This window comes from Heterodontus francisci, chromosome 35 (genome assembly GCF_036365525.1).
Source record: "Heterodontus francisci isolate sHetFra1 chromosome 35, sHetFra1.hap1, whole genome shotgun sequence".
Taxonomy (NCBI): domain Eukaryota; kingdom Metazoa; phylum Chordata; class Chondrichthyes; order Heterodontiformes; family Heterodontidae; genus Heterodontus; species Heterodontus francisci.
Window position 1 is genome coordinate 43,558,128 of NC_090405.1, and position 22,109 is coordinate 43,580,236.

The 22,109-nt window shown below is 44.0% G+C and overlaps 1 protein-coding gene across 1 annotated transcript in view; it reads left to right on the forward strand.

Annotated features, from left to right (window-relative positions):
* Nucleotides 1-22,109, forward strand: part of hcn4 (hyperpolarization activated cyclic nucleotide-gated potassium channel 4) — a 268,643-nt gene that overhangs the window by 219,641 nt on the left and 26,893 nt on the right. The window contains exons 6-7 of the mRNA XM_068015195.1: nucleotides 1,100-1,340; nucleotides 4,882-5,046. Coding sequence (XP_067871296.1) covers nucleotides 1,100-1,340; nucleotides 4,882-5,046 — 406 coding nt within the window. The remainder of the gene's footprint in view (nucleotides 1-1,099; nucleotides 1,341-4,881; nucleotides 5,047-22,109) is intronic.

A 22,109-nucleotide genomic window follows, 5' to 3' on the forward strand; every position in this document is an offset into this window, starting at 1 on the left:
CTCCATGACCTTCTGGTCGGTTATTCTCTGTGACCTTGTCCTATCTACACCTTCTCCTTTGTTATCTCTTGCCCCACCCCCACTTGACTTGCTTAAAAGCTTTCCCATTTCTAATATTTGCCAGTTCTGAAGAAGGGTCATTGACCTGAAACATTAACTCTGCTTCTCTCTCCACAGATTCTTCCAGACCTGTTGAGTATTTCCAGCATTTCTTGTTTTTATTTCAGATTTCCAGCATCCGCAGTGTTTTGCTTTTATTATTATGGAACATCCTGAGTTTGATTTGCTCTCTTTAATGAGCTCTGCCCTTCACTGGGAGCAAAAGATTACAAAATCAGCCCTGATATCTGTTACTGCCATTGTTGGCCCAGCCTCAGTCCATTATAAGATCCAGTCGAGGGAATTCTCTGAATTGTGAGCTCATTCTCGAGATTTGTGTGAGGGGGAGCCACACTCAAAGGAGGCACAGATTTGAGATAGGACGCAACACTGCAGTCCCCAATTCTCTGAACTGCGATCGGAGCTCCGCTGCAACACAAGACTATCAAGTTGGAAAGAACTCCCTCTCCAAAATGATATCTCCCTTAGATAAATTTGTACCCAGAAATGAATTCTCTAACTCAGCTAAATGGGTTATCCAGAAGGTAGGCCTCAAGTCAGTTTACATTGCTCCCTTCCAACTCAGTTTATTTTAAACCCCAATATACTCACTCAAAGGCTACACTTTTTCCCATTGTCCCCTTGAATGTTTCCCTCTCCTAGATGACAGTACCTCCTCCAGTTTAGTTTCAGATGTGGATTTAAAACATGAAGGCAACATCTGTGGCTGCCAGGTAGCAGACAGACAGAAGAAGTATGCATAAGTCTCAGTAACTTCAGACCTCTTGTGCTGTCACTGGTGGTTTATCTGGAGTAAAGTCACAGTTTATAATGACACGCTGTAGGAACGAAACCATGGCCAATGTCAAATGCTCCATGGCAATAAATGCTTGCAATCCATTAATTCATAAAAAAACTTATTCTGCCATTCACGTATTGCAGCTGAGATCTTGCCTGTACCTGAGGTTTGATTCTGTTTTTCTCCCCTTTTTTTGGGCAGGAAATTGTAAACTTTAACTGCAGGAAGCTGGTGGCATCCATGCCTCTCTTTGCAAACGCAGATCCCAACTTCGTTACATCCATGCTGACTAAGCTGCTCTTTGAGGTCTTCCAGCCCGGGGACTACATTATCCGCGAGGGGACTATAGGGAAGAAGATGTACTTCATTCAGCATGGGCTTGTCAGTGTCCTTACAAAAGGCAATAAGGAGACAAAACTGTCGGATGGGTCCTACTTTGGAGGTGAGAAGGTCCTGATTTGACATAAGAGTCTAATAGACTTTGTAAGGAGAAGAGGCCATGAGCTCCTGGATAGGTACAGGAATCCTGACTTAAAGAACAGACTGAGGTAGATCATGAGCTTGTGCGATGGTTAAAGCGAATTAGCAGGCCGTTTCTCACCTCTTTGCAATTTTTGTTTGCATTGAAGTCAACTGGGAAAAATGAAATACGGGCTCCAAAGTTGCCATCGCCCATTTTACACTGTCACACAAAGTCAAGGTCTGCACCAGTGCATTTGGAAAAATATGCAGGGTTGTAACCAAGGGTGATTTTCATTGACTCAGCTCATTTGGTTTTCCACTGGCCAGGAAGCATTCTTACTCCAGAAACCTGAAGGGCTTGTGCTGGTATACTTGCTATTTGCTTCCACAGTGCAACAGGACCCAGATATACCTGTGGCATTAAAATAGTAAAAAATAATCAAGATAGTAGAGAAAGGGAATGGGGAGAAACGGAAGGCTGAGTGGGTGGAAGTGTGCAGTTGTGTTGTGTAGTAGTCCCAGAGTTACTCCTGATACCCGAGAAGCTTCACATTGTTACATTAGGGATTGTTACAGCGTCTAGTTTGTATGAGCTGATCCCCGGACGTAATGATGCCCTAAATTTAAAGTTAATTAGCATGAAATGCATCTGCTGCTTCATATTGCTACTCCAATCCATCATTCCCTAACAAATCATTGGTTGAACTAGTCTGTTCTCAGCCTCTCTTCAACTTGTGGAACTACAGTCCTACCTTTCGACCCTGCAATTCGACCGCATTGCCCTTCCCTTCCCCACACTTTGGACCTACATTACTCTCTCTCCCTTCTCCCTGCTTTAATCCTGCATTGCTATTCCTTCATCTCAGTGGTTTGGATTTATAATACAACCATTCCCTTCTTCACTCTTACAATCCCTACCTTTCCCTTCTCCATAGTTTAGTCCTGTAGTGTTACCCTTCATGTATCTTTCTTTGCTTCATGCTTAAATCCCTCTCTGGAGATCCTTAAACCCTTCATCCAACTGCAGTGCTGTTCATAACCCATTAGTTTTCTCAGCCCATTCTGTTTCTGAAGACGTGCTCACTGCTTTCTTCGAGAAAAGCTGAAGTGGTTTGTGCCAGTCTAATTAACAGGCAGTAGTAAAAGAGTCAGTTTTTATTACTGTCTGTGAATTGTAATCACTTCAACAGCTGCAGCTTTGTCTGAACATGTTCTCAAACTGACTGATATTCAGAGAAACGGAATCAAGTATACAGCAGCAGGGTATTACATTTAAATAGGTTTGCACCTGTCAACATAGAGGTTGGAATGAAAATCTGTCCAGTGATGAACTTTGCTTCCCATACTCTTCCATTTTGGAAGAACTTACTGGAAAAATAACAGCCTGTGAACGTGTTCTTTTTCTAGACGGGAAACGGAAGGAAAATATAATCATGAGGTCCTGCTGTTAAATTTGGCGGGCCAACAATATGGGTAACAACAACTTGCATTTATGTAGCACCTTTAATTGAATTCGAAAGCTTAAGGCCCAGGCAGCTGAAGGCACAGACGCTAATGGTGGACCAATTAAAATCAGGGATGCACAAAAGGACAGAATTGGAGGAGTGCAGGTACCTCGGAGGGTTGGAGGAGGTTCCAGACATAGGGAGAGGAGAGGCCATGGAGGGATTTGAAAACAAGGATGAGAATTTTAAAATGGAGGAATTTTAAAATGAACTGCAGCCTTGTCGAGTTTCCCCGCTCTATCATGCTCCCTCCTCCCCCACTCTCTGTAAATATCGGGGCCATTGGTTGAAGCGCTTTAGGACACTTAAGGACATAAAAGGGGCTAAATAGATTAAGGATTTTCATTCTTAGTAACAGAGATCCCAAGACTGAACCCCAAATTTGCTCGTCACCAGTAAGTAGCCTCAACACTCAGATAAATCCGAGCATCTTTCAGCCTGGTTGTGCTGTACACAAGAGTGGTTTTATTTTGGCTAAATAAAATAAAAAGATTTATTTCAGCCTTCTGCTGTTACCGACATGAGATAGTCAATTTGCCTTATCCTTCACTTTTATGGTTCCTCTTGCCGAATGCTATTGCTTATATTGATGTGTGGGGGAGAGAAGTGTAGAACATGCAATAAGCACAACATTAAGAAATGATTCACTGCATTTATGTTGATTGGAACTATCCAATCCAGTTATAATGCTGATCTATAAAGCATTATAGATTATATAAAAAATTATAAATTTTGCTTTTATTATAAATGCACCATGGGTGGCATCTGTTATCTGCACTAAACCATGCTCTGCAATGTTTCCAACAATGCTTGTGGCAGGATCTAATCATGTTATGATACAGCTAAGTCCCAGTAAATATACAGCGGGGGTGTCAAAATATTTCTGTTCAAAACGCAAAGGGTGAATTGAAATAGCCAGTGGGTAAATCTAAACAGAAAAGAAAACATATATTCAGATAAAAGTAACCAAAGTTAACTTAATGTGTGCTTAGTAGTAACAATAGATAATTGGGATGCATTGAACGCAATGGAAGTGAAGAAAAAATTGGTGCTTTCCGTGGATAAAAGAGTAAACGAACGGGATGCAGTTTAATCCATGGTTTGGTCCATTTGCAGGCATTACAATGGCAATGAATAAGGCAATGGTTTTGGTCCCTTGGGATTCTGTACAATATGAGTGAATATAAAGCAACTTATTCAGTGAGCTCCTGTATGGTTTGAATGAATAGAAAATGGGCTGGTGGAATGGGATCCCTTTATCCGAATCAGAATCAACAATGGATAATACTTGTGGAATCTATTGTGCTATAAGCACAGGCCCAAATCAGCCCGAGCCCTAGGCACATGCTGTTGGAAAGCACTTGAGCTACTAAGAGTTTGAACTATGGAGGGGGGGGGGGAGGGGGGGTGCGGTTCTACTAGCTATCATATGTTGTTCTATCTAATCTGTGTTACTGCACTGCAAACCCATTGATGATTGATTTACAGTGGACAAAGTAGTCAACGGGAACATTTTTCTAAAGATTTGTGTCCTTGGTGACTTCCAGTGTTTGCTGTCTTGCATTTCACAGTGTTTTTACAATTGTCACCTTTTCTCAGTTGGATCCCTCAGTTTCCTTTCCAACCTTGATTTTAAAATAATGGCATATTTATACTTCTCGTGCTTACCATTGGTGGCAAAGCTCAAATGAATTTCTACCAATCCTAAATCAGATGTGAATCTGTAGTGTAGCAGAATCAGAATCCTTAATTCCAGACATTTCCACGCTACTTCAGACCCTGAGACGACATTCAGGATTTACACTAGAAGGGCAGTCTTGATACACGGTGAAGGTGCTTCACGTTAACATCACAATCGCATTGTGAGTGCCTCGTAAAATTCAGATTTTATCCAACACGTGGGAGATTTGCCCAATTTGGGAACATTCAGGTATGGACAATCATTAGTTGGTCAGTGGAACGAGCATGTAAAGTTATTGACCATATTAATCGATTGCTCTTTCTTTCTGTCGGTAGAAATTTGCTTGCTGACCCGCGGCCGTCGAACGGCGAGTGTGCGAGCTGACACTTACTGCAGGTTGTACTCCCTCTCTGTGGACCACTTCAATGAAGTGTTGGAGGAATATCCAATGATGAGACGTGCCTTTGAAACAGTCGCTCTCGACAGACTCGACAGAATAGGTATATCTTCTTTTTATTCTATTTGAGAGGCAGCATCCCCTTTTCCTCCACAGCTTTTGTAGCCTTTCACCTTCACTTCAATAAGAACACCTAGAAAAATAACAGGAAATATACCGGACTCTTAGATGCTGCACTGTTAATAAATCAGTGCTACTTTCATTCAGGAGATCTAGAGCATTACACTATAAAGTGGGAATTCACAACCCTTTTATGTATTCCCACCAGCTGGTGTGACACTGAGCTACTTAGACAAGAAGGTCTGTGCAGAATGAGCTGATCTTCATAAAGACAAAAGACTTGCATTTCTATCGCGCCTTTCATGACCTCAGGACATCTCAAAATACTTTACAGCTTCAGCTCTTGAAGTGTCATCACTGTTGTAATGTAGAAACCGTGGCAGCCAATTTGCACACAGCAAGCTCCCACAAACTGCAGTGTGATAATGAGCAGATAATCTGTTTTTGTGATGTTGATTGGGAGGGATAAACATTGGTCCGGACACCGGGCGTAACTCCCCTCTTCTTCGAAATAGTGCCATGGGAACTTTTACGCCCATGTAAGAGAGAGCAGGTGGGCCCTTGGGAAGTGGTTGAGTAACACATTTGACCACCACTGACACTGACATAGCTGACACCTGATCAGCCTTAGCTATTATGGTCTGTATAGTGTGATAAGTCTTGCTAACATTTGCTGCCTCATGATATGATAGAGCGTTCTCTGCATCAATAGTACCATACCCCAACAAACAGTGGGAAAAACATTGGAAGTGAGAAATATATGAATCCTCATGGATGATTTTATCCATTGATAGTATGTGATTTTGAAGATCTTCACAGTATATTGGGTGTGCACAACCATACAAAACAACCGGTACAATCTCAAACACTGAGTGCAGGTTACAAAAAATTATGTAGCAGTGACGAGAATTGACAAAAGTGCAGATCATTAATATAAATTTTAATATCGATTTAAAGTGGTCAATTGTTGAGAACCTTTTCTAATCAGTGAACTGTAATTTCAAAAACTTTAAATACCTACCGAACATCTTTTCAATTCAGGCAGCGTTCAAAAGTTCACAATCTTGAATCTAGACCTTTCATTTTTTAATTGCCGAAATTATGTTGCTCTTTGCTTTTTTGTTGGCTGAATGAAGTAATGAGTTGAGCAGATAATGGAAGGAGAAAGACTGAGAGTCAGCCTGTGACCTAATCAGTGGAACAGTCCTTTGAGAGCAGGAGGAAGCAATGTAAATTTGACAATATAATTGAAATCTCTGAACATTATAATTTTAATAAGTAATCTGTTACTTGTCAGATTCTTAGAATATGCTGATAGTGATTTAACAGGGTATTTATTGTGAATAAATCTTGCCTCATTTCAGTGCGAGTTTTTTAAAAAGGTATTGCAACAAAGATTATTGAGAGTGTGACTGTAATCATTGACTTTGAATTCATAGTAACTAATCGCTGATAGGATATGTTATTTTTATTCGCTTAAAGGGGTATGGGAAGCTTTCTTGGGTTACAGCTTGCTGGGTTAGTATTGAAGGAACATACAGTCACATCACTGATCGTATTCTTGCGTTCCTGATTCTACCTGCTGTTTAATGTACAAGCAATATTTTTTTTTAAAATTATAAAATAATGCCATGGCCGTAATGGGTCAGAAGATCGTGGGTTTAAACACCAACCCAGGACATATGTACATAGTCTAGGCTGATATTTCACTGCTTCACTGCTCTACTGAGAGAGTGCCCTTTCTCAGATTGGCTTTTAAAGCGAGGCACCATCTCACTATTAAGGTCGATGGAAAAGATCCCAAGCCACTATTCAAAGCTGAACAGAAGATTTCGCCAGTGTCCTGGCTAATAGTTATCCCTCATCCCACACCAACAAAGTGTATTAATTGGTAATTTATCTCATTGCTTTTTTTGGGACCTTGCCATGTGCAAATTGGCTGCCAACATAATTAGTGATTACACATCAAAAGTAATTAGTTGGCTGTGAAAGCCATGCTTTCGCTATCCATTAAAAATAGGTTCTCACTCATTATTCGTCCTGCAAGGATCCTGAAGTATGCAAAATGGCTGCATATCATGTTTAAGATGTTTCTAAGAGATGCGGTGAGGTACTACATAAATGTATGTTCATGGCAGTTTCAATGCAGTTCCTGGCAGATACAAGGGCATAACCATAAATTGCCAATCTCACTCAGAAACACCTCAGGATAACTGATGTTGGGAACAGAAAATGAAAACCTGCTGAGGTAGGCCATGCTTTTCTGAGCTGGGAATTGGGGCACACGGTTTTAGCAGTGTAGATCTCATGAACTGTGAGCCTGACTTGAATCTGTCACTGAATCATCCCAAAAGCACTTCAGAGAGGAGAATACTCAGAAGTGGAAGGAAGAAGGATTTGAGATGTGCTTAACTGATGGAAAATCAGGCAAGGACATGTTGCATCAGATTTCCACCCATTTCTCACTTTATCGAATCTGTATTGGCTACAAATGTATCTATCAGCTTGTAGTTAATTAGGCCCCAATGACATCATATAAATATTCAAGCAATTTCCCAATATTTTTCACCAGCACGTCACGCAATGATTTAACAAACTATTTGAAATGGGTGTGGAACGTGCCAGGTAATGGAAGAGCATTTAAAGAGTCTTGTGGTAAGCATTGTATTAGCATTTTGAGGCTACTTCTGAAATTTTTTTTCTTGCTTTTTTTCCCCATTGCTTTCCTATTTCCATTTAGATGGCCAGAACATTTTGTGCCAAGTGTTCTGGCCATTTCTTAGTGCATTCGCACTATTGGAACAATGGTTTTCCCAACGGAACTCCACTGATACATAGATTTTGACTTTGGAAGTAGAGATGATACAGTGGAAGAGACCCACGCAGGCCAGGCTACAAGGAGGGCAGACTGTATTCTCCTGCTGCTCACCTCCTACTCCTGTTTAAGGAGCAAAGGCACACTCAACCTGCAGTGCCCATGTGGAACTGGCTGAAGAGGGTGCAGGTTAGTTTTGGACGCAGAACTGTGCCGTCTGCTGCAAGGACACCTCATTAGAGGTTTGGTACTGGCTCCATCCCCTTCCAGGCATGCTGCAATATAGGTTCCATGCAAGGGTGCCTGTCTAGTCACCCTTCTCGCTACAGCTTCATTCTGCATCACCTTTACCTCTTCAGCCTTCAACTGGGGTTTAGAGTGTTATGCCCACTCTATTGCTTTATCAGGAACTCGGCTTCCTGCCTTCATATATACGATGTCGACCACTGAGTTCTGCCAGGCAATCTTATTACCCAACCTTTGCAAAGGCTGAAATATGCATTCAAGATATTAATAGCCGTTGTAAATACTACCAGCAATTTTATCCCCATAGGCAACTACTTACCTTCCCATATCCCTTTAAATCTACTCATCACCTCTTGTGTGCTATTCCCCACCATCCAAAAGGAGCTCACAATGCAAAGTCCAATCTGAGTTGGGAGTTCGGCCACGCTATGTAAATGATGCTAATCCCACGGAATTGGGAGGGTGGGGGAGGAGGTCCAGTGACACACCCAATAATTGGAAGCCCTGATTGTCAAATCTACCCTGAGTGTCTGAAATAGAGACATTGTCACTGTCTCCTGGATGAATGCAAAATTCACAAATGTTAAAACCACCACATGCCAACAATCTCAAAACTATGCAGCAAAAGCCCAAGCAATAAGAACTGAAGCACTGACTACCGCAGAACCCTGGGGCCAAGATAACAACATTGCAACAAAAATCAGATTGGAACAGAATCTCAGCCTGTTCTTATATCTCTTTAACACTAGTCAACGCATTTACTGTTGCATTTTCATGTTCCTTATTTCGTTCAGCACTGACAGCTGTATCCGCCTCAGAAGAGCAGACGGTAGCTGAGAAACTACTGTTAATGATATGAGTGAGCGAACACTTGATGTGTTCATATGGTCCAGTATTTTCGCAGAGAAGTTAACACACTTAAAATAAAAGGATTAAACACTGCCTCTCAAAGGGGGCAAAGATGTTTGTGTTTAACCGTACAATTAACTTTATCACCAATAATGATTTATGGGCCGGTGTTTACTGTAGATTTTCTGCTTAGTGACAATGTATTGCCTGAGGTTTAGATTACAATTCCTGAAGTAATGATGACAGAAACACAGGAAGACAAATGTTGTTTTCCTCAGGCTAATTAGAACACTTCACAATGCTAAAGCTTATTATAGCACTATGAATAGCATCCAGTTGCAAAGTTGCCTTGACTAAATATATTCTTGTTCTGCTGACAAACCAGGTATAGGAAATTATAGAAACAAATTGTTACATCAATGGAAGCAGTGCGAAGTGATTCACCTCGAGCCTCTGATCTCCAACCTGATTCTCGCCGTTGAATTTGTTCTCATCGTTCTCCGTTGTTTGGATACAATCCTGATCATTGTTCCTCTCAACTCTCATGTGTCTACTAAGCTCTGAATATATCTTCCTGATGTTTTTGCTTCTCATTGTATCCTCATTGCATTGAAATGGAGACCCTTTGCACCATCTCCTCCAGCAGGTGCACAGGATAGTGAATCGGTAATTTTGCCATGAGCGTTTAAAGAAGAATTTGTGAAGAAGTACAGCCTGCTACTACTAATTCAAAGTTTCTTTTTTTTATTCGTTCGGGGGATGTGGGCGTCGCTGGCCAGGCCAGCATTTATTGCCCATCCCTAATTGCCCTTGTGAAGGTGGTGGTGAGCTGCCTTCTTGAACCACTGCAGTCCTTGGGGTGTAGGTACACCCACAGTGCTATTAGGAAGGGAGTTCCGGGATTTAGACCCAGCGACAGTGAAGGGACGGCGATATAGTTCCAAGTCAAGAGGCTGTGTGGCTTAGAGGGGAACTTGCAGGTGGTCGTGTTCCCATGCATCTGCTGCTCTTGTTCTTCCAGGTGGTAGAGGTCGTGGGTTTGGAATGTGCTGTCAAAGGAGCTTTGATGAGTTGCTGCAGTGCATCTTGTACATGGTACACACTGCTGCCACTGTGCGTCAGTGGTGGAGGGATTGAATGTTTGTAGAAGGGGTGCCAATCAAGCGGGCTGCTTTGTCTTGGATGGTGTCGAGCTACTTGAGTGTTGTTGGAGCTGCACCCATCCAGGCAAGTGGAGAATATTCCATCACACTCATGACTTGTGCTTTGTAGACAGTGGACAGGCATTGGGGAGCCAGGAGGTGAGTTACTCGCCACAGAATTCCCAGCATCTGACCTGCTTTTGTAGCCACAGCATTTATGTGGCTAGTCCAGTTAGGTTTCTGGTCAATGATGACCCCCAGGATGTTGATAGTGGAGGATTCAGCGATGGTAATGCCATTGAACATCAAAGGGAGATGGTTAGATTATCTCTTGTTTGAGATGGTCATTGCCTGGCACTCGTGTGGCACAAATGTTTCTTGCCACTTATCAGCCCAAGCCTGGATGTTGTCCAGGTCTTGCTGCATTTCTACACGGACTGCTTCAGTATCTGAGGAGTCATGAATCGTGCTGAACATTGTGCAGTCATCACCGAAAATCTCCACTTCTGACCTTATGATGGACAGAAAGTCATTGATGAAGCAGCTGAAAGTGGTTGGGCCTAGGACACTACCCTGAGGAACTCCTGCAGCAATGTCCTGGGACTGAGATGATTGACTTCCAACAACCACAATCATCTTCCTTTGTGCTAGGTATGACTCGAACCAGCGGAGAATTTTCCCCTTGATTCCCATTGACTCCAGTTTTGCTGGGGCTCCTTGACGCCATACTCGGTCAATGCTACCTTGATATCAAGGGCAGCCATTCTCACCTCACCTCTGGTGTTCAGTTCTTTTGTCCATGTTTGAACCAAGGCTGTAATGAGGTCAGGAGCTGAGTGGCCCTGGCGGAACCCAAATTGAGTGTCAGCGAGCAGGTTATTGCTGAGCAAGTGCTACTTTTTAGCACTGTCAATGACCCCTTGACCCAATGACGTACAACGTATGTCAGCCAAGAACGACGTCTCAATTCATTCCATCTTCGCTGCCTCCTGAGAATCCTTGGCATCAGGTGGCAGGACCATATCTTGAACACAGAAGTCCTCGAGGTGGCCAACATCCCCAGCTTATACACACTACTGAGTCAGCGGCGCTTGAGATGGCTTGGCCATGTGAGCTGCATGGAAGATGGCAGGATCCCCAAGGACACATTGTACAGCGACCTCGTCACTGGTATCAGACCCACCGGCCGTCCATGGCTCCACTTTAAAGACGTCTGCAAACGCGACATGAAGTCCTGTGACATTGATCACAAGTTGTGGGAGTCAGTTGCCAGTGATCACCAGAGCTGGCGGGCAACCATAAAGGCGGGGCTAAAGCGAGGCGAGTCGAAGGGACTGAGCAGTTGGCAGGACAAAAGACAGAAGCGCAAGGAGAGAGCCAACTGTGTAACAGCCCCGACAACCAATTTTATCTGCAGCACCTGTGGAAGAGTCTGTCACTCTAGAATTGGCCTTTATAGCCACACTAGGCACTGCTCCACAAACTACTGACCACCTGCAGGCGCTTACCCATTGTCTCTCGAGACAAGGAGGCCATAGAATGACCCCTTCTATCACTTTACTGATGATCAAGAGTAGACTGATGGTGCAGTAATTGGGTTGGATTTGTCCTGATTTTTGTGCAGAGGACAAACCTGGGAAATTTTCCACATTGCCAAGTAGATGCCAGTGTTGTAGCTGTACAGGAACAGCTTGGTTGGGGCGTGGCCAACTCTGGAGCATGCCTTCAGTACTATTGCCAGAATGTTGTCAGGGTTCATAGCCTTTGCAGTATCCAGTGCCTTCAGTTGTTTCTTGATATCATGTGGAGTAAAATCAGAGGAGTAAACTCAGGAGGAGGCCGAGATGGATCATCCAGTCAGCACTTCTGGCTGAAGATGGATGTAAATGCATCAGCCTTGTCTTTTGTACTGATGTGCTGAGCTCTCCCATCATTGAGGATGGGAATATTTGTGGAGCCTCCTCCTCCTGTCAGTTGTTTAATTGTCCACCACCATTCACGACTGGATATGGCAGGACTGCAGAACTTGGATTTGATCCATTGGTTATGGGATCTCTTAGCCCTGTCAATCAGATGCTGCTTCTGCTGTTTGGAATGCAAGTTGTCCTGTGTTGTAGCTTCACCAGGTTGACTCCTCATTTTGAGGTATGCCTGTTGCTGCTCCTGGCATGCCCTCCTGCACTCTTCATTGAACCAGGGCTGGTCTCCCGGCTTGATGGTAATGATAGAGTGGGGGATACGCCAGGCCATGAGGTTACAGGTTGTGGTTGAATACAATTCTGCTGCTGCTGATGGCCCACAGTGCCTCATGAATGCCCGGTTTTGAGTTGCTATTTCAAGTTTTCCGTTCATTCAAAAATGTTTGCATTACATTTTTTGTGTTGTTTCTATTGCTTAATTCAGATGATTGGATAATTGTTTTTTTTTTCACAGTGCAAAATATGGAGCTGGATTTTATAGCCCTCTGGGAGGCAGGGAGGGTCCCATAAAATGGTGAGGGAAGTGGTGGGGGGTGGGCCGGGGTTTGGTGGTGGTGGAGTCATGCTCCTGCTGCCCTGCTATTTTAGCAGCAATGGGCAATATGGAGAATCGCACACCAGCCCAGAGGCCAATTGAGCCACTTAAATGGCCAATTAAGGGCCTCTTCCCGCCACCGAAGGCATTTTGCCAGCATCAGGCGAGCCCTCCGCCAATTGAGGAGACCACAAGGTGAAACCTGGCGGCCTCTCTGTGGGCTGGGTGAACATAAGAAATAGGAGCAGGAGTAGGCCATTCAGCCCCTCAAGCCTGCCCCGCCATTCAATAAGATCATGGCTGATCTGCCCCAAGCCTCAACTCATGTTTCGTGCCAGCTCCTCATAGCCCTCAACTCCCCGATATTTCAAAAATCTATCTACCTCCTCTTTAAATACTTTCAGTGATCTAGCCTCCACAACTCTCTGGGGTAGAGAATTCCAGACATTCACTACCCTCTGAGAGAAGAAATCTCTTCGCATCTCAGCTTTAAATGAGTGTCCCTTATTTTGTAACTATATCCCATAGTTCGAGATTCCCCTACTAGCGGGAACATCTCAACATCTACCCTGTCAAGCCCCCTCAGAATCTTGTACGTTTCAATTAGATCGCCCCTCATTCTTCTAAACTCTAATGAATAAAGGCCTAACCTGTTTAATTGTTCTTAATAAGTCAACCCCTTCATCCCAGGAATCGGCCTTGTGAATTTCTTTTGAACTACCTCCAATGCCAGTATATCCTTTCTTAAATACAGGGACCAAAACTGTACACAGTACTCCAGATGCAGCCTTACCAACACCCTGTACAGTTGTAACAAGACTTCCCTATTTTTAAACTCCAATCCCTTAGCAATAAAGGCCAAAATTCCATTTGCCGCCTTAATTACTTGCTGCACCTGCATACTAACTTTTTGTGTTTTGTGCACAAGAACACCCAGATTCCCCTGTGCTACACTTTTTTGAAGTCTTTCTCCGTTTAAATAATAGTCTGCCTTTTGATTCTTCCTACCAAAGTGCATGACCTCACACTTTCCTACATTAAACTCCATCTGCCAAGTTTTTGCTCACCCACTCAACCTATCTATATCCCCTTACAGATTCCTTATGTCCTCATCACAACATGCCCTCCCAGCTATTTTTGTATCATCAGCAAATTTGGATATATTACACTTTGCCTCCTCCTCCAAGTCATTAATATAGATAGTAAATAATTGAGGCCCTAGGACTGATCCTTGTGGCACTCCACTAGTTACATCTGTCCAACCTGAAAACGACCCATTAATTCCGACTCTCTGCCTTCTGTGTGTTAACCAATCCTCAATCCATGCTAATACATTACCCCCAATACTGTGAGCTTCTATCTTGTGTAATAATCTTTTATGTAGCACCTTATCAAATGCCTTCTGGAAATCTAAATATACTACGTCTACTGGTTCCCCTTTATCAACTCTGCTTATATCCTCAAAGAACTCTAGCAAATTTGTCAAACATGATTTCCCTTTCATAAAACCATGTTCACTCTGTTTGATTGCGTTAAGCTTTTCTAAATGTCCTACTATTTCTTCCTTAATAATGAACTCAGCATTTTCCCAGTGACCAATGCAAGGCTGACTGGCCTATAGTTTCCTGCTTTTAGTCTCCCTCCCTTCTTGAACAGGGGCATCGCATTAGCAGTTTTCCAATCTGCTGGGACCCTCCTGGAATCCAGTGAGTTCTGGAATATTTCGACCAATGCCTCCAAACTACCTCTGCAGCCACTTCCTTTAAAACCCTTGGATGTAGGCCATCAGGTCCTGGTGACTTGTCTGCCTTTAGTCCTATAAGTTTGTCAAATACTTTGTCTATCGTGATAGAGACTGTTGATCTTTCCTCCCATTAGCTCCTTGCTTATCTAATATCTGTGGGATGTTTATAGTCTCCTCACCCGTGAAGACTGATGCAAAATATTTGTTTAAATTATCTGCCATTTCCCTGTTCCCCATTATCAATTCTCCAGTCACATCCTCCAAGGGTCCCATGCTCACTTTAGCTACTCTCTTTCTTTTTATATACCCGTAGAAGCTCTTGCTGTTTGTTTTTATATTTCTTGCCAATTTACTTTCATGATCAATTTTCTCCCTCTTTATTAGCTTTTTAGTCATCCGCTGCTGGTTCCTAAAAAATTCCCAATCCTCTGGCCTACCACTAGATTTCGCCGCTTTGTATGCCTTAGTTTTTGACTGGACCGCCTTTGTTAACCACGGCTGGTTCATCCTTCTCATCGAGTCTGCAGGGTGGGAAGGGTGGGCTTCCTATTCGGCCACTCTTTGCCCATGCACGGGGCCCCCTGGCAGCAATGGCACACCCTGCCCTCACCAACCCGCCACCTCCCCCCCCCCCCCCCCAAAAGGCTTTGGCCTGCCTGGCTGGCCCTAGTGTCCACCCCACTACTCACCCCGCCACTCCCCCTGACACCACTTATCTGGTTGGGAGGGCAGCGACCCTACATGGTGTCCTCTTCTTCCAGCTTCAGTCCTACCACACGGCTAAGACTGCTGAGCTGCCAGCCTTCCAATTGGTTGGAAGATCCTGGGGATGCGCAGCAGTCCTTTAAAGTGATGGCAACCCTGAAAACAGTTAATTAGTTGCCCGAACCCCGTAAAATGCAGCCGGGATTCTTGCAAACGGCCAAGGCAGGATCGCCTCGGCTTTCTGGCCTGCCATCAGGACCCCCACCACAAGAACAAAATGATTTAAAATAAGACTGCACTGAACCCCCAAGCCATACAACCTTTGACCCCCTCCCACCACTGGAAGACTTGACCTTGCCCACAGTTTTTGACCCTCCACCCATAATCTCTGACCTCATTCCTGCAACATTTGAATTTTTAGTGTTTTTACTCAGTCACCAAATGAATGCAGAATTTCTCACTGTGAAATAAGCACTCAGAATCTGAGAAGGAGAAGACAACCAAATGGAGCCTAGAAAACATTACATACATTTCCTTTACAGGGACCAAATGCTACCTTGAATTTTGGGGTCCTCTGGCTGCTATTTATGGACAGTAACTGGAATTCCCCTAAGCTGGCGGTCATATCCATCACTGCAGGTCTGAAGCAGTGGATGTATTTCTACACAATTTCTAGATGCAAGTCCGTTAGAGGCCTACACTGGTGGAATATCTGGCTTATCATTACCAACCCTCCAGGAATGTCCTGGAATCTCCAGGAGTTGAAACTTCATCTCCTGGACACTGCTGCAAGCAAACCCAGGAGAAAAACAAGAGAGGGAGCTTTGAACACTTTGGTTTATTAGCTATAGAAGATATTGATGATGGGAAAAATGGTAGTTTGACAGGGGTTGAGGTGACTGGAAATGAAATGTCATGTGATGAAAATTCCAGGAATATGTCCAACCAGAGTTGGTAACCCCAATTTGGCCTAGGCTAGTGCCATTAGCCAGGAAATCTAGGTGGATCCAGGCATGTTAGGCAGAGTATATTTAAGGTGTATTTGACCTGATCAGCCCCTAGGTTCAGTGTTGATGGGGGATCAATGGGTTGATACAAAGAAAATTGACCTTCATTACACTGACTTACTACCTCTTGTAATATTACTTGTTCCTTTGGTGTGTGGTCTATTGTAAGATTCACAGGATACAAAGAAAATATGGGTGTTTATTATACTTTAACTAGAACATATATATATATATACAAACAGTTACTGCACGAGCCACATCTAAACACATCACACTTTGTCGGGCCACACCCACATCTCATGTGTGATGCCACATCACTCTGAGAATTGCACCATTGGGTGTCTGGACCTCGTACGATCTAGGCTGGTCACATATCCTGGCAACCTCTGCGGGATACCAAGTTCCCGAGGCATGATTGAGGACTCTGACCTTCTGTCCTACTCGCAGTAGAGCTAATTCTGGTCCTGCTTGCCTGTCATACGATGCCTTCATCTTCCCTTGTTTAGACAGAAGTATATCCTTTACTGTGGAAAACCTAGAGAGATGATGCCTGGACAGGGTAGTTCTTACCTGCTTTCCAAACATCAACTCTGAGGCGACGGTAAGCCCATGTCTGAAGGAGTAGCTCAGAGGTGCAACATTGCAACCTTGCGATCTTGTCCCATCTGCCTACAATTTAAAATGAATGATTTGATGGTGCACGCCTTGCGTTCAGCCATGCCATTGGACTTTGGATAATGCGGCGACGATATAATGTGATGGATTCCCCACCTGGCACACATGTCTTGGAATGCTCTTCCTACATATTGTGGCCCATTATCGGAGATAATTTCTTCCAGTGTGTCAAATAGGCTGAACAAACCATTGAATATACCAGCAACTACTGCACTTGACGTATCTCGTAGTTGCCTGATGATAGGAAATTTGATGAAGTAATCCATAATAAGGAAGAAATGATCACCTTGAATGTGAAATAAATCTGTGCCAATCTTCGCCCATGGGTATGAAGGTGTTTCATATGGGAACAAGGGTTCCATCTGTTGATTAAGCTGACAACCTTGCCATGCCTCACAGGATTTCACCAGCGTCTTAACATCACTGTAGATTCCTGGCCAGTAGACTGTCTTTCTGGCAAGGCGTCTGGTATGTTCTATTCCCAAACATCATTGTTGTAGTTGGTTTAGAATGTCAGAACGCAGAGATTTGGGTATCAGGACCCATAGTGATATACCGAGCTCGTCTCAATACGGCCAGAAACAGCGTAGATGTTAGGTTACTTCCTGTATGGTGTCAGGCCATCCTTCCACAATCACCTTCCACAACAACAATAGGGTAAGGTCACCTGCTGTCTCATCTCTTAGTTGCTCACATTTGTGGGTCCAAAACTCATGGGGTAGATCTTCATGAAATCCTCAATCTCAGTATCCACACTGTGGACATGCAAATCTAGCGAGCCATCTGCGTCTTAATTCGGGTTAGGCAACCTGCTCAGGGTGTCCAATATGACCATTTTGCTGCCCAGTTTATAGCACAATCGTAGCCCTGGACCTTCACTAAAAATCTCTGCAACCGTGGAGGAGCACTCATGAGCGATTTGCAGCATATGGTTTCAAGTGGCTTGTGGTCAGTATCCATGGTAAAATGTTTTCCAAACAAGTAGGTATGAAACCTAAAAATACCAAAAACCAGAGCTAAGGTTTCACGTTCGCTGCTAGAGTAATTGGATTGGATTTGCGACAAACTCTTCGATGCGAAGGTAATTGGCTTCCCTTCCTGCATGATGCAGGCACCTAATTCCTTCTGGGATGCGTTGACCAAAAGCGTGGTTTCTTTGGTCGAGTCATAATACTGTAGCATGCTGTCTTAACTTCACAGAACTAACTTTAAGGACTCAAACACCTGCTGGTGGTCTTCCTGCCACAAGTAAGGGGTGTCTTTAAGCAGCAGTTCCCTAAGCGGTGCTGCTTGCTCAGTGAAATTGGGGATGCATGGGGCCAAAACATTGAACAGCCCTAGACACCATTGTAGGTCTTCCTCGTCCTGAGGAGTTGGCATGGCTCTGACATCTTCGATCATATTTAGGTCTGGGTGTATACCTGTGGCAGAACCTATTGACCTGGCACCTCTTGCTATTAAACGCAAGGCCCTCACAATGAGCAGCCAGCATAAGCAAAAGCAAGTTTCGATCATGCTCTGCCTTGGTCCGCCTCATCACTGCAATATCATCGACTATACAGATACAGCCCGAGACATTTTCCATTATCCTGCCCATGTATTGTTGTAAAATGTCCTGGCTGACGCACAGACCAAACAGTAACCATCCAAAACAGTATCTCCCGAATGATATTCTAAAGGTTGTGAGTAGCTGGGACATCTTGGCTAAGTGAATAGACCAGTAGCCATGTTTTGCGTTGAGCTTTGAAAAATACTTAGCACCAGTAAACTTTGGATTCAGCTGCTCCAGGTAAGCAACCAGATGTACTTTGTTTTCACTTTGTTGGTTTGAAAAAAAAATCAAATGTTGCTATGATGTAATATTTGGTGGTCTTCAGAAAAAATATATCCCACACATTGCCACTATGTAATATTACTTGTTCCTTTGGTGTGTGATCTATTGTAAGACTCACAGGATTACAAATAATGTCCAAAGAAAATGTGGGGGGTTTTATTATATGTTAACTAGAACATGTAGATACAGACAGTTACTGCACAAAACACAATTAAACATAATTCACTCTTTCGGGCTACACCCACAACTTCCTGGTCATGTATGACATGACATCACTTCCTCCAGTGATCTTCCCTTACAGCTTCTTAAGATAGTCTGCTTTTAAGGTCATCCCACAACACATCTCACCCATGTTACTCTTGACCTGGAATCTGGCAATGGCTGAAAAAAGGGAAGAATGTTTAATTCCTCATTATTAACATCTTTCAACTTAATGGGACCCATATTTAAAAATCAAACTAAATAGAAAATGGTATGATGCAGTTTGGCTGGACAAAGAGTGTTCTAAATTTTTGGACTTATTCTCCTTGCCTTGTGAATGCACAAATTAATAATGATAGCCTACTTTTCAGGCAGTAGTACTATCTAGGGACTGAGGCAGTCCATGTCGGATATAGGTCGTTAGTTAAGTAAATACCTATCATCATTACAGCAACACTCCAGTCATTATGACATTGCTGATCTCTAGTTCTGTGCCCACTGTACAAAAAAAGTGAGGAGAATAGTATAGACCATTTTCTTACCACTCCTCAAACTTCACCTTCCATGCTTAAACCTCCCTCCAGCTGATTAGATGAGTATATCAGACTACATAGAAAGAAGGATAAAACTTGCATTTGTATAGCTCCTTTCACAGTCTCAGGATGTCCCAAAGTGCTTTACAGCCAATGAAGTACTTTTGAAGGGTGGTCACTGCTGTAATGGAAACACAGCAGCCAATTTGTGCTCAGCAAGCTCCCACAGACAGCATTGTGAGAATGACCGCGTTAAATTGTGAATGGTATCCGGAAGAAACCAGACCAATTTTTGAACGATTGCTAAATATTCAAGTGTTGTACATGTCTTTCCTGGAGATAAGGTTGTTTAACATACCTCATCATCAAGTTCTTCATGCATACAATATCATAGTTAGCACAATGTATTTTACATTGAGCGCCTAATTTGGAAAAACACAGAGACTCTGGGCTGAATTTTACTGGGCCCCGGGAGGCCTCATGATGTGGCTGTTTAGAGCATTTCTCCATAAGGCATAGATGAGGGTGGAGTAGATCAGGTTTGAGTTCTGGTCGAGGTACATTTATAGCCTTGACAGAGAAGGCCAGCTCCAACAAGGCTCCATCTTAGCAACACTCAGCTTTCCTCAGACAGGCCACTGATGGTTATTAGGAAAGACACTTCTCTCAATTTTATATTATAACTGGTCGATGTATCATAGATTTGTACATGGGGAGTCCGGACCGGGACCTGCCTGACTGGCCCCGGTGAGACTGCCCCACTTACCTTCGCTCCAGGGCTCCAATGTTGCTCCTGGCCCTGGGCCTACTGCAATCCCAGCAGTGGCCACCCTCCCAGTGGTGATTGGTCAGCAGCTCTTGGAGGTGGGATCCCCATCCTGAATGGGATGGGGATCCCAGCACCGGGCAGTCAACTGCCTGAGCACCATAAAATACAGCCAGGGCTCCTCTTCGCCTTTCTGACTCAGTGTCGGTAACCCCCATCACCTGCGTAGAATCCAGCCTGGTGAGCGAGAAGAGGTGAAATAGTGAAAGGGGAGTAGCAGTCACGGGAGAGGGACAATTTGGGCTCCAGGTTGCGTGGAGGGTTTCTGTCAAACATCTCTGGTCTAAGTTGCTGGAGGGGAGGGGAGTTGAAGTGATGGTCACCATATGATTTCAGCCTCGCAAAAAGCAAAACCCAGTTCCTAGCCACAGTTTGAAATGCAGGCAATTTTGAATCATGAATATTGCAGTCTCTCCAGAGGATCATGCAAGGGGGCCCAGTCCTTTGTTTCAGGTTGACACCTGTTTTACACTATCGGATGCTGAAAACATCCGGGCTGGGAACTATTTTCAATGTGTCACATAACATTATGTTTTCAGTGCCAAGTTTTCCATACATCTTCTTCTTCTTCTTCTTTGGCCTCCTTGTCTTGAGAGACAATGGGTAAGCGCCTGGAGGTGGCCAGTGGTTTGTGAAGCAGCACCTGGAGTGGCTATAAAGGCCAATTCTAGAGTGACAGACTCTTCCACAAGCGCTGCAGATAAAATTGGTTGTTGGGGCTGTTACACAGTTGGCTCTCCCCTTGCGCTTCTGTCTTTTTTCCTGCCAACTGCTAAGTCTCTTCGACTCGCCACACTTTAGCCCCGCCTTTATGGCTGCCCGCCAGCTCTAGCGATCATTGGCAACTGACTCCCACGACTTGTGATCAATGTCACAGGACTTCATGTCGCGTTTGCAGACGTCTTTAAAGCGGAGACATGGACGGCCGATGGGTCTGATACCAGTGACGAGCTCGCTGTACAATGCGTCCTTGGGGATCCTGCCATCTTTCATGCGGCTCACATGGCCAAGTCATCTCAAGCGCCACTGGCTCAGTAGGGTGTATATGCTGGGGATGTTGGCTGCCTCGAGGACTTCTGTGTTGGAGATACTGTCCTGCCACCTGATGCCAAGGATTCTCCGGAGGCAGCGAAGATGGAATGAATTGAGATGTCGCTCTTGGCTGACATACGTTGTCCAGGCCTCGCTGCCGTAGAGCAAGGTACTGAGGACATAATAGATTTGCAAAATGCTTCTGTGCTTTAAACAGCTTATCCTGGGAGTTTCAGCATATAATGCCATTCTGATCAGCCAGTATCATTTAGAAAATGATAACCAAGAGTAAGTTAAGACTTAGCAATTCTTTACAAATTGGACTAACACTCAAGCTCCTCACTTATGGTTTAAGATGTATCTGACATCGATGCATCCATCGACCGCTTGGCAAGTTTATTAGTGAAATAGTTGAGCTATTAAAAACCCAGAAGAGTCCTAAATTCAACTCCTGGGGGATGTTTATGCTCTCCCCTACAGCGAATTTGGCAGTGGGGAGAGCATTTAATTGGATGGGATGGTGGTGGGGGTTTGGTTCTGGTAATCAAGATGTATTTTAGTTCTGAAATTCATTCTCTTTTGGGCCTCCTTATCTCGAGAGACAATGGATACGCGCCTGGAGGTGGTCAGTGGTTTGTGAAGCAGCGCCTGGAGTGGCTATAAAGGCCAATTCTGGAGTGACAGGCTCTTCCACAGGTGCTGCAGAGAAATTTGTTTGTTGGGGCTGTTGCACAGTTGGCTCTCCCCTTGCGCCTCTGTCTTTTTTCCTGCCAACTACTAAGTCTCTTCGACTCGCCACAATTTAGCCCTGTCTTTATGGCTGCCCGCCAGCTCTGGCGAATGCTGGCAACTGACTCCCACGACTTGTGATCAATGTCACACGATTTCATGTCGCGTTTGCAGACGTCTTTATAACGGAGACA